The sequence below is a fragment of the Thunnus thynnus genome, chromosome 5 (assembly GCF_963924715.1).
Source record: "Thunnus thynnus chromosome 5, fThuThy2.1, whole genome shotgun sequence".
Classification (NCBI taxonomy): domain Eukaryota; kingdom Metazoa; phylum Chordata; class Actinopteri; order Scombriformes; family Scombridae; genus Thunnus; species Thunnus thynnus.
Window position 1 is genome coordinate 4837999 of NC_089521.1, and position 12713 is coordinate 4850711.

The window sequence follows — 12713 nt, forward strand, 5'->3', positions numbered from 1 at the left end:
AACAAAGTACTTTACAGTACATTGTTTGTGTGTCATCTTTTACTATAGTGTGTTGTGATGTAGTGTTTCAGTGTTGCTGAATTTAACTGAGCTGATTTGAACTACTGTCAGACCAGATTTATTGCAGTTGTACAGACTAGTGTTTTCAAGCTTTGTGTTACTATGGATATACGTCTGAATATTGTTTTCTGATGACCCAATGTTGGCTGGTCAGTCCACCACATCGGTGGAGATGCCCTGACTTTTCATCTGATATCATTATCGAGTAAACATTTGAATTTGTTTTACAGTTTGGTTTTTAACCAAATACCTGCAAAACTGTTGACATTCACATCAGCCTCAGTTGTAATTTGTGTTCAGTGTATTTTGAGTATAGTGTGTATTAACTGTAAAGACACAGGGTGCCTCAGTATAATGTACCTTTTATATGCCATTATGAATGCTTTTATCCAAAATCTCTCATAGAACCAAGAAAAGAGAGGCTGCAGACCTCAGAGGGAAAAGGGTTTTAATGGGTCTGATGCATGGGAAGAGAGCAGAGGAAAATGAGTGCATTTTGTAGCTTAACAACACTAGGTCAAAACTAGGGATGTGCTGATCCAACTTTTCAGTCCCAATACTGATATGGACACCTGGGTTTTGGTATCAGCCGACAGTGAGCACCTCACTGTGTAGAAGAGACTGGGATCATTCTTTTATGTGTAAAGCAAAATCAGGCTTCACTTAAACATTGCTTTCCTAACATTGTAAAACAAAACATAAATAAATACATAGATATAAATGTACTGAATTGTTATTTATTAAAATAATGGTATCCGATACCAGATTGATCCATTGTCACCAATACCCGATCCAGCTATTTGAGTCAATGTTGGAATGATATCTGATATCGGTATCAGTGCATACAGTCGGCTAATCAAAACCCAGTATATGGCTGGAACATGTATGAAATGCTAGAGGGCTTTTAATTGTACGTTGCCTGGTTACCACCAGACATTGCAGTGTTTTATGTACGTTTATTTATTTGTATAGCACTTTTCATGCAGTAGTTGTAACTCAACGTGCTCTACACGTAAGAAAAACATTAAAAATACTTAAAACACATTGCCCTAGATTTTGGAAGAAGGGTTAAGATTTAGGTTTTTTTATGTTATGTACGAGCAACCATGACGCATTCAGCTGAAAGTTGCCAGTTAACAAGGTCACTGGTTAACTGGTTAGACCGAAACAGGTTCTGTATGGTTATCTGGTGTCTTTCAGGGGAATGTGTCATGGTTGTTGTAGTGACGGCAGCTGTTGAAAACACAAACAGAACATGTAGGTGTCCTCTTAAAAGTCTTAAGACTGGGTGCGGGCCCACCCATAAAAACCAAATGCCTGGCAAGTTACTTTCCTCTGGTGCTGGGACTGAACCCAGCAGTCTCACCAGATGATGGAAATGAATCACATCCTTGTGGTACTTCATCTCCTTTCTGCCCTATTTGTTTTTATCAGTCCATCTTTACTAACAGATACACGAAATACAAACCAATAAAACAGGCAACTGAAACAGGCAGTTTTCTCTGAGCTACTAATGGGGCAATAATAACAATATGAACAGCTGGATGCCATGATAGCTTCTTACAGGGCAATGATAACCAGAATGTCTTGTGACTGTAGTCAAACATGAAAATTAAATATCACATATGCCTCAATAACATCCCACAATTTGTTCATCTTACTGCTTGGCCTGAGTTCTGCCATGCTTTTCCAGAGTTTATAAGAATTTGTGGAACATATGTTGTTGGCTGGTGTTTATTGAAAAGTTGTTTGCCCATTCGTGGAGCTGATACTATCTGAAAGTGTTTAAAGTTAACAAATATGGACTGGTATGGATGTGGTTTTTACAGTCCTGCAGCTTAACTTACACTGTTTTACTGTACATAAAATGACTTTTCTGACTATGTTTGGCAAACGTTTGTGTGCCTTGGAACGGAGTGTGCACTTGGCAATTTAAAAAATTGTTAATGACCAGTATGAATAAAATGAGGGCGTTTTATGCTGTCTGCTGGTGTTCAGCAGACACGGAGAGAAAACACAGGGACGCTACAGCCAAACAGCTAAAAGCTAAGAGGTTGAATCAATGAGACGAGCCCAAGAGGCTTCAAAAACTCAGACATCAGAGAAGTTGCTGCTAAAAAGGATTCAAACAAACCTGCACCTCCAAAACAAACACGTAATTGCAAAATAAAGTCTGTAACAGAGTTTCAACATCTGTAATTGATTTTTTCAGCCCAACACAACATTGACATATTATCACTTTTAAAAAACTTATCAACTTGTTAGCATAAGCATTATTTTTATTTATTTTATTTGTGGTTGGTATAAAATACCAAATGCCTTTTCACTGATAACAGTTCTCTATGCTGCTGAAAACACCGCTGACGAGAGCCATGAGAGTCAACCAAAATAGTTCAGTTCATAGTTAATAGTTCAGTAAGCTGAGGGGAACTGCAGAGTCGGATGATAATACTCAGTGGTAACTAAAAGTAGTAATTAGGTTTTATAACTGCTCTCTTGCACAGTTAGAGGAATTTTGCTTTGTAATTCAGATTTTTGTTTTGTATTTATTTGTATTTCTTTCACTTGTATCTGGCATGTACTGCATGTAGACCATGTGTCTGCATGGACTGATCTGTGTTCTTGCTTCTCTCCTGCTTAAGTTGTGACTAGAGCTGCAACGATTGGTTGATAAACTGATCATCAGAAAATTAATTGTCAACCATTTTGATAATCAAATAATCGTTTTAGTAATTTTCTTTTTAACAAAATGCCAAAAAATTATCTGGTTTTAGTTTCTCAAACGTGATGATTTGATGCTTTATTTTGGGAATTGAATACTTTTGGGTTTTGGACTGCTGGTTGGACAAAATAAGACGTCTACAGATGTAACATTTGACGGTGTGAAATTATAACAGGCGTCTTTACTATTTTCTGACATTTTATAGACAAAAAGATTAATCGACAAAATAATTCACGGATTAACCAGTAATGAAAATGTTCATGGGCTGCAGGCCTAGTCGTGACCAAATATTGGAAGTGGATATTATGTATTGGGGAGGTTGCATCAGTGGTGTGACTACGACTGTAGCAGGCCACAAGATTTGCTTTTGACTCACTTTGTTTTAGGACACAAAACATTTGAAAACTTGATCACAAAAAAATACACAAAAAATACTTATGAATTCATCACAACGAACGAGTCATGTAATCCATGAATATAATAATATTAGTATATGAATTATTAGGGCAGCTTTAATAATCCAAAGGTTCATGTTTATGTGAATTTAAATTGGTTGTTAAGTTACCAAACAGAGGAGACAAACATTATGTTCTGGTAATGTACTTCATCACTTTCCTTAGACTCCCCATTTTAATGTGTATAAATAAGAGAGCAATGTCACTAAAATTAGTGTTCAGAGTTCAGTATCAAAATATGAGTTAAAGCTAAAACAAGATGTTCAGCAAATGAGGTTCAAGGCTACGTAAGGATGCACTTTACAGTAGAACACTGCTAAAGATGTCATTTTAAACCCTGCTGATTTCAGCGTCCCTGCTATATGTGGGAAACATCACACTGCCTGTGAGCTCTCACTCGCAGTGTTACAGGCGGTGTCCATGACACGTGTTGAGATTAGTATTAGGATTTGGAGTTCGGAGAGAGAAAAAAAAATCAGAGGATTTAGAAAATAGCCCAAGTAGTCTGCTAACTGGGTGCCACGTCATTTGCATAGCTGAGATCCATATTTATATAGGCCCATCATGTCCTTCAAAGCCTCTCTAACACCAGTGTTAGCTGCTATCCTGATTTTCTATCATGGTTCCCACCTCTCTGTCATTCTCTTCTCCATCGTCTCTTTCGCTTTCTTTTGCTAATTTTCCCCTCACCTTCTCTTTCCCTCCCCGCTCTTCTCATCTCTTTCTCACACCTCCTCTCTCTCACACTCTTACCCTCTCTTACCCTATCTCGCTCTTTCCCCCTGATGGACCCAGCTGCTTCTAACACCTCTAATGTATCTCACAAGACAGACGAAGATAGACAGAAAGTGAGACAGGGAATGACACGGAGGGGGAGAATGGCGACAGAGAATGAGAGAGACAATCAGAGAAAGGAGGGAAGCGAAAACAAAGATAACAGGAGGAGATCAGAGAAAGTGAGAAAGCTGGAGTGTGAGAGAAACAGCGAGCTGTGGATAATATCCGAGAAAAGGTTTGGGCCTCATTTCGCCTCCTCCGTCGTTCCCTCACTCCAGGAGCACTAAGCTTTTGTTTCCCTACCTGTTACCATAGTAACCGGTGGCAATTTAACATTGGAGCCACATGCCCTGCTGACCGACAGCTAGCTACAACCCGAGGCATTCGCCTACACACACACGCACACACACACAGGAACACACACAAAAGCTAGCTTGCCCTGTTGACCAGCTGTTCTGAAAAGCTACTAAAAAGCCTTGAAGCAACAACCCACACACACCAAAACTTCATCACCATGTTCCTCTTGAGCATCTTCAACTTAGTGCTCATGCATTTCTTTTTTCTACAGTATGAAAACACACCATATACAAATTCTTTGTGCATGGAACCATAGCAAGGCAGAAGACTATCCAAACAGGAAACAGAAGGCAAAGTGCAATGTGCCTGAAGTCAACTTATCATTTGGAATATGGACTGTATTCTGTGTTGGCTCACTGATGCCAACATGATGCATAAAATCTACAGTTGGTTATTATTTTATCTATTATGATACTGATCCGGCTCATCCTGTGCAGGGTCGTCACTGACTGGAGCCTTTCCAATCACACACAGAGCGACAAATGCATTCACACCGACAAGCATTAACTATTGCCACATGTCATACAGGAGTTACCATGACTACCAGTTTCCCACTTGTAAACATTGTTCACATCAACGTCAAAGTTGTGATTATGACTAGGAAACTCAGATTTTTCTGAAAAGATCCAATATACTGTATATACATTACCCGTCAAAAGTTTGGACACACTTCCCATTCACTTGAGTGAACATGAACATGGAGTGAACCACAGTCTCGGTCTGTCATATTGTGTGTATGTTGATGCACACACAATGCAAAAATGCAGAATGTTTCTTAATAAATCTCCAGTTCTATCCAACCTACCGAAAGCAACCAGAATTTAACACCATGTGAAAGGAAGTAACAGGTAGAGGAGGAATGTGGTTTAACTTAAGAGTGGAAAGTCATGCGCAGTACTTGTGCCGCAGAACGCCAAATAAAGTTTTTTTTTTTTTCCCAAGAAACAGATAACTATAGAATTTTCTTTTACCTTTTCTAGTCTATATTCCTAATGAACTGGAAGATTTACTACTCTCTACAATACTAGTGATTACATTTTTTACATTACAAGTAATAACAACGCATGTAATATAAATTAATTATTTATGGGAACTGAAAATATCCATCCATATAGTGTAGTATTCGACACTTTACATCTAAATTAAATAAACAATCAAGGAAAAACTGTGCGACCTAAAGACACATTTTGCACTGAATTTGGGCAACTGTATAGTTTAAATTGAAAGGATGCTCAAATATTCAGCCGTTGGTTTATCTTTTCCACTTTCTCTGCTTTTCCAACACATCTATGCTTTTCTTTTACTCACATAGTTCCTGCTGCACAATCAAAGGTTTGCAGTGATGACACGTAGTGGAAGTGCCTGATATTTCAACGTCGGCAGTAAACAGTAAGCTTACTTGTGAACCGTATATTATTAACTTTGGAACCCTAATAGCGCCTTTAACAAGCTTTACTATATCAGACTAACGTTGGAGCAGTGCACACAAATCTTGCAGCATCGTACTAGGCTCAGCATGCAGGGCTCATGCCAGGTGGTCAAGACATCATGAGTTTGGATCTGGTTCACAGCATATAATGTGTGCAAAGACATGAAGAACAGAGACATTTACAAACTAAATCCTGTGGTCCATTTGCTTTGCTGGAAGAGTCAGCATGGTGGACGTAACCTTGAGAGCTTTTCTAACAGTCAAATCTTCATCCTCCCCACAATTTTCTTTTTATTGCCTCTTCCCTTTTATCCTCTTCTGTCCGCCTCCCTGGAGTTACAATACACAGCATGGAGAAACACCAGAAATGGGTTTGACTCCTTGTGATCCAGACACTAATTTATGATCTCTCTGTTCAGCGTTTTCTCCTCAATCTGCCATTTTCATCCTCCATTGATTTCTCTCCATGTTCCACCTGCTTCATGGAAACCTGCGTCTTCTTCACCCCTGTCTCTTTCTCTACTGTCCCCTCCTCACCCTCTCTCTCTCTATCTCCATCTATCTTCTTCCTCCTGTGCCCATCATCCCTCCGTCCTTACCTCCACCCAGTTTCCATCCACTTCATGGAAGAGAACACAGAACGGGTCCGACTTGGAGGCTACATCTCGGTCCAGCAGGCTGGCCGCGGTGACCGACAGCTCCACCCGTGTGATGCAGTGCTGAGGTCCGACACTGCGCGTCTGGCCCTCAGTGGCCGAGCTGAGGGTGTAGGCCATTATCTGAGGTCGCAACTACTCACCCTGAAGGAGAGAAAAAAAGGAAGAAATGAGAGAATAGGATTTCATACACACCCACACACGGTCCCACATTGGCTGTTTCTTGGCTGACCACGGCTATCTTACAACAGTACACGTAGAAATGTTGGTGGCAGTTTCAGTTGGTCAGACAAGACATTTGTAGACGTCATCTTGAATATTTATGACTATTTTTGGACATTTTGTAGACTAAACAATGAATTACCTCACTTCAGATCAATCAATAAATGTAAAAAAAACAATTGTTAGTTGCAGTCTTACATGAAATCAAATATTAAAAGAGTTTATTACTAATATCTCCATTTTCACCAGCATGCATGAGCTGATGTTTCTACTAATCTTCAACTAGTTTGGGCTTTTAAAAGGCTGCAGACCAAAATGTTTGCAGAGATGACTGGATGAACAATGAACTCTTCTACTCACAGCAAGATGAGCCACCACACATATTCAGTGATGGGGAATAATACTGAAAGATACTTCTACTTGTTATTAATATATGTGTGTGTAGGCTTATCCACATGTACTTAATATTCCCTATTGATTATCTTTAGAATGTTGTCTGTATTTCATGCTTTCATATTTATTCAGTTGCTCAGTGAAGACCTCTGACTATATAGCCTATTTCTTGTAAAAAATAACATACGCTCCTTTATCTGCTCCTTGTGGTTATTACTTTTAGATTTTGGGGAACAATACTGACACATTTCATATTAGGAAATCATTTCAAAATACATTATTGAACAATTAAATCATAAATTCAACAAAAATATCAACATTTTGTGAAACTATGATAGGCAGGGATCTTAATGACTGTTCAAGTCTCTGCCAACAGCTGGTCTAACAATAATAATGTAAAACAAATTCATTGCTCTACTAATAGTTGAAAATAAAGGTTCAACCGACACAGTCTATATGAAATGAACTGCAGGTTGTTACACACTCTACATGCTCACGCCTGGTGTCCAGGGTAACGTAGCTTCTCGTTAGGAGTCTTACGTAACTCTAACACTTTACAGGAGCAAGTGTGTGTTACAGTGTGTGTGACGGCTCACAAAATCATAAATTACTGGAAACACCACTGCAGAAAGGAAATAAGATGTGAGAAACACACTCAGTCTCCATATTTGTTACAAGGCCAACGGTGCATTTACCTGCTGAAATCAGAAGTTCAACTTCAGATTTATAATATATGCATACTAAAAACATGAACAAATGAAAAAATAGACAAGTAAGTACTTACCATATAATCAAAAAATTACAATATGCCACCTGTGGTTTTACAGCCCTTAAGACTCCAGTTTAATTAAACTAATTATACTGTTTGTCTGACAATACACACTGAGTTAAACAGATGTAAACACACATGTACAATATGAGGACTGTTTCATGCAGGATGACCCTGGTGTAGGTCATGGCTGCCCTCTGGAAACCCTGACCACACACACACACACACACACACACACAGGTAGTGCCCTGAGCCCAGATCAAAGCCATCACAGAACCTCCAAAATGGAGAACCCTGAGGCATGGAGTGGAAAAGACGTACATGTATTTTGAAGCACTTTTTGAGTGTAATAAAAACTATGACCATGTTAACATGAAACATGATAAATATCATATCTGAAACATTTTCCTCGGCTCTAAGGACAGACAAACAGCACAGCACCTCGTGTCCATAAAGGTGGTTTTGCTCTCAGAGCGGCATGCTAAAAGGATGCTGTCTGTTGCTAAGAGACTAATGTGTCATAACCAGCGTGCTCCTCCCGTTCTGCTCCTGTGATGTCACACTGGTAGTGGTAATGTACTGAAAATACCAGCGCAATATTTTCATTCATTTACTCAGTCATTCATAGGTGATGATGTTTTGACTCGCTGAATGACTTCATCTAATTCATTCATTGTTCATGCATTCATTCGCTCAGTGGCTTTGCTCCTGTATTTACTGATTATATCAACAATGCGGGTCAATCAAGGGACTGCTCTCAGCAGAGTCCTGAACAGACAGAGAGATAAACTCAGCCTCCAGCAGACACCTGCTGCTCTCTCAGCATCCCTCACATGGTTTGGATGAGGAACGCTTAAAGCAAGACACGATAAGCAATCCTAAAAATAAAATTAAGAGGATAAAAAATGACATTTAAAAAGGTTACACTGTCCTGCAGGAATTTGTCTTTATATAACACGAAATGTCTCTCAGTACCTAACAATAACAGACACTACAAACACAATGTATATGTTATTTTACAATGCACTATGGCAGCTGTTAAAGCAGGAGATGCTAGAAATTTGGATATTCTGGTATCTGGAGAGAAAACCAGTATTTCAACAGCCAGAGTGGATTGTGCTCCATTATTTTGTTGTTTTAGTTTTACCAAACTTTCAAAGCTGCAGGCAGGAGACGCATCATTTTAATGTCCTCCAATGGAAATCTTATAGCTGCTGGTGCTATAACCTGCTGGAAACAACTGGCTGCAGCTGTACACAACCAACAACCTCTCCCTTATGTCATTATGAACTGACCACTTGAATTCTGTGTGTCAGAGTGGAGCAGCATTACACTGCATGTGTGAGTGCATTACAGGTGAGCTTGTAGTTGTATTAGCCGTGCTGAAGCCCTTCACACCTGACCTGATCACCTCTCTGCAAGGCCAGAGCAGGAACACCTGACACACAGAGAGCAGGTGAAGTGTGACTGACAGGAGGTTGTCTCATACTTGTTAATTGCAGGGTGAGCTCCGCACACAGTCATTAAGTCTAATTACAAGTCCTGTCTGCCATATTCGTGATCACAAAGGCCAATAGAAATGGAGTACAGACTGTAAACATTAACCATTTGGAGATTTGACAACTTAAATTGTACATGATCAAAACAGCTGACTCTTATTCGTGATACACAAACGCACCTGAGCGTGTTTCCTTTGTTATTAACCTGTAAGCAAGGTGTTGAGCAGAATGTTCCATCTTTCCTTTCCCTCAGTGTTTTAAGCTCTCTAACTGCACATTTTTACCTTTTTGTCATTTTGAGAACTGAGCGCGTCTTTGCCGCCTCTCAGTGTGACTCTGACAGCAACACACACAACACACACCAGCCAACTGTTAAAATCTCTACAAATGATTCAAAGCGGGACTAAATGTGAAAACTGATGCTACACTCACCTCAGTCAATGACGTCCAACTTCTTCGCCGCCTTTTAGTTGGCAATTTCTTTAATTACTGCGCACAGTGAGGACAAAAAAATCCTCCAGAAGCCGCTTTTTCTACAAAAGAGTGAAAACTGAAGTTGTTGCCATTTTTATCCTGAGTGTCCTGTACAGCGCAGCAGTGAGCGGCTGTAAATCATCCTGGTAGGTGAACCGTCTCCTCTCTGCCCAGCAGCGCCACTGATGGACGCAGCTGCGTCAAGCTGGCGGGAATTAACCAGCTTCAAACCGGAAGTACAGCGACTGCACCATCACAATAATAGCATCACTGTCAAGCGCATACAAAGCACTTCCGTCCGAAGTGTTTTACGTTATAAACCAGTGTTTCTCAAAGTGGGGTACGGGGACCCTCAGGGTCTTTGAGAGGGTTCCAGGGGGTCCCAAGAAAAAAAGGGGAATAATTTATTTTCACTATAATTCCATCCATAAGTAACATACAGAATGTATGACTATTTTGGTCATGGGTTTCATACACTTTCTTATCAGATGGGGGTCCGTGGTCTAATTTGTGTCAGTCCTTGATGTGAAAAAGTTGGAGAAGCACTGTTATAAAAAGTATGACCAGCCATTGGTTTTCACTTAACAGTCATATACACATAGTTTGTGCGACTGCAGTACCTTATGGGGCTTTTCATCAGTGTATTCAAAGTTACAGTCACATGAATTTTCTGTAATATTCATATGTAATATGTGTTCCTCCTAATCTCTGTAAGTTCTTTGTGTGCAGTACTCCTGGATTGCTACTTAGCTTCAGGTTTGCTGTAATTTGATTAAACACAAATTATTTAGCAATATGTGCACTTTGTAAGCAAAACATAAAATAATATCAAGCTGAAATAGTGAAGCTTTTAGAACTTGATTTTGACACGGGGCCCCTCTACAAGACAGGGCCACACAATAAGGTAAAAAAGGACCCACTTTAAGGCCCTTATCATGTCAGTTGATATTGTGTTTCAGAAGTGCATATTCACAAACAAAGTTAATTAATCAGACTCTGTCATAACTGATCACAAATCAATTATGACAGAGTGAACCTGAGGCATTTAGGGAGCCCTGGGGGTCTGGGGCCCCTGGGCAGTTACTTGTTTTTCCCAGTTGGTTCAGACTTAGTAATATTATATTGTATTCTAAAATCTAATATGAAAAATGTATTGTTCTTGTGGCACTCTCTTGTGGTTAATACAGGTATCACCACCCAAGTTTGTTTGTTTTTTCCCAACAAATTGCAGACATATCACTCACAACAAACTGTTATGGTTCTGTCTCAGTCTGGCTTTCTGTCTCTCCAGCAGTCCACCAGATGCCCTCAGGCTTTCCTGCCAGTTAATGACTGGACTGAGTGGGAAGAAGGACAGATAAGAGGTTGCAGATTATATTCAAGGACCACTTGAGATACTGTTGCTTGCTACATTGACTCTCACAGAAGCTAAGTGTAAAAGTGAACTGAAACTCAGAGCAACAGTTGTCTTTCTTTATGTTGTTAAATTCAGCATTAGGCCACTTGGTTCATGTTTATGTCAAAAGCAATTTATGTTTCTAGTGTTTATGGTAAAGGCTTCTAGGTTGGTTATGTAATGTTGAAGTTTATTTGCTGTTTGTTCAGTGTGACTTGTGCACTTTAAGTTATATTTATGTAATTCTGAGACAGTTTGATTTGTGACGGTTTATACATTAAGAGGATTGTGCATGATTATATTGCAGACTCCTATTTAACTCCTGGATTAAGTTCTGTTTTTGATTTGTCTTCAGCTCAGAGCAGCTATTGCCTTTTGCGTTTTTTCTTGTTTTCCTCTGCTTGCTTTTCCCTCCACATCTGCACTGCATCAGTCTTGTTAGCTCTGCTCCCTGTGTCGTCTCCAGCCAATCAGCTCCCAGCCTGCCCTTGCGTCTTGCCACCTGTTTCTTGTTGTTTCATTAGTTCAGTGTGTATTCAAGCCGTGGTTTTCAGTTCAGTCTTGTTGGATCCTCTGTGCAGTTAAGCTCAGTTCCATAGTTTTGTATTTATTTAATCCAGTTTCTTTATACATTATTGATTATATAACTGTCATTATTACTAATATAAGTATAACAGGGCCCAATGATCAATCATGAAACATCTGTGATTATTAGTGGGTTTTTTGTCTTGTGAAACGTGACTATGTGAATCCTCAACACAGGAAAACTGCACACAGCATCACATTTGCACCACCAGCCTCCACCACTAGAGAGAGCCAGATGAACATAAATGAACGGCAGTCCTGACTGTGTTCAGCCAAACCTCATGACTGACAGACACAGCTGCCACTTCAGCTGCTCCTGATGACATTAGTCAGAATCAGTGGTGGATATTTAGACTAACTAATCCCATCATGGCTAAAATATTCAAAGTCTGACAGGCTGGATGTTAGTTATGAAAACACTTTTCCCTGACTAAAGCCTTTCTATTTTATTATAGAATAACCATCTAAAATACAACCACGACCCACAGGTGTCTCCGCACCTGTCTGTGTACAAGTATGGGCACCTCTTTGAATACACTCATACAGCAATGTGCATCTAAGACGGGGCCCTTTGTGATTGCAGGGCACCTCTGCCTTGCTGATGCTGTGAAGGTGTTTACTTTATAGCTCAGACTGTGGTGGAAATCCAAAAAACATACATAGGATCACAAGCTTATCTATGATGTTTCAGCAACTACGTAATCAAATATGGATTTTATCTCTGTTTTTGTGCCTTGCACAGCTTAGGAGCACAGAGGTGACATTATTTTACAGACAGCATTAGGAGATGAGAAGTTGTGGGTCCCTGAAGATCCACCCCTGGCCAGTGAAACAAGAGATGGAAGTGAAACTTCCATATCTGAAGTGAAGTTGTATTATCTACTCTAGAAACTAAGTTATATTGATGTCACCTTCACTA

General features: G+C 39.7%; 1 protein-coding gene across 4 annotated transcripts in view; it reads right to left on the reverse strand.

Annotated features, from left to right (window-relative positions):
* The window catches only part of cpne2 (copine II), a 47443-nt gene extending 37457 nt beyond the window's left edge, over window positions 1–9986 (reverse strand). For all 4 annotated transcript variants that reach the window (XM_067588799.1, XM_067588798.1, XM_067588797.1 and 1 more), the window contains exons 1-2: window positions 9772–9986; window positions 6400–6600 (exon numbers count right to left, since the gene is read on the reverse strand). In XM_067588799.1, coding sequence (XP_067444900.1) covers window positions 6400–6576 — 177 coding nt within the window. In that variant the 5' untranslated portion in view covers window positions 6577–6600; window positions 9772–9986. The remainder of the gene's footprint in view (window positions 1–6399; window positions 6601–9771) is intronic.
* Window positions 9987–12713: the final 2727 nt, after the last annotated feature.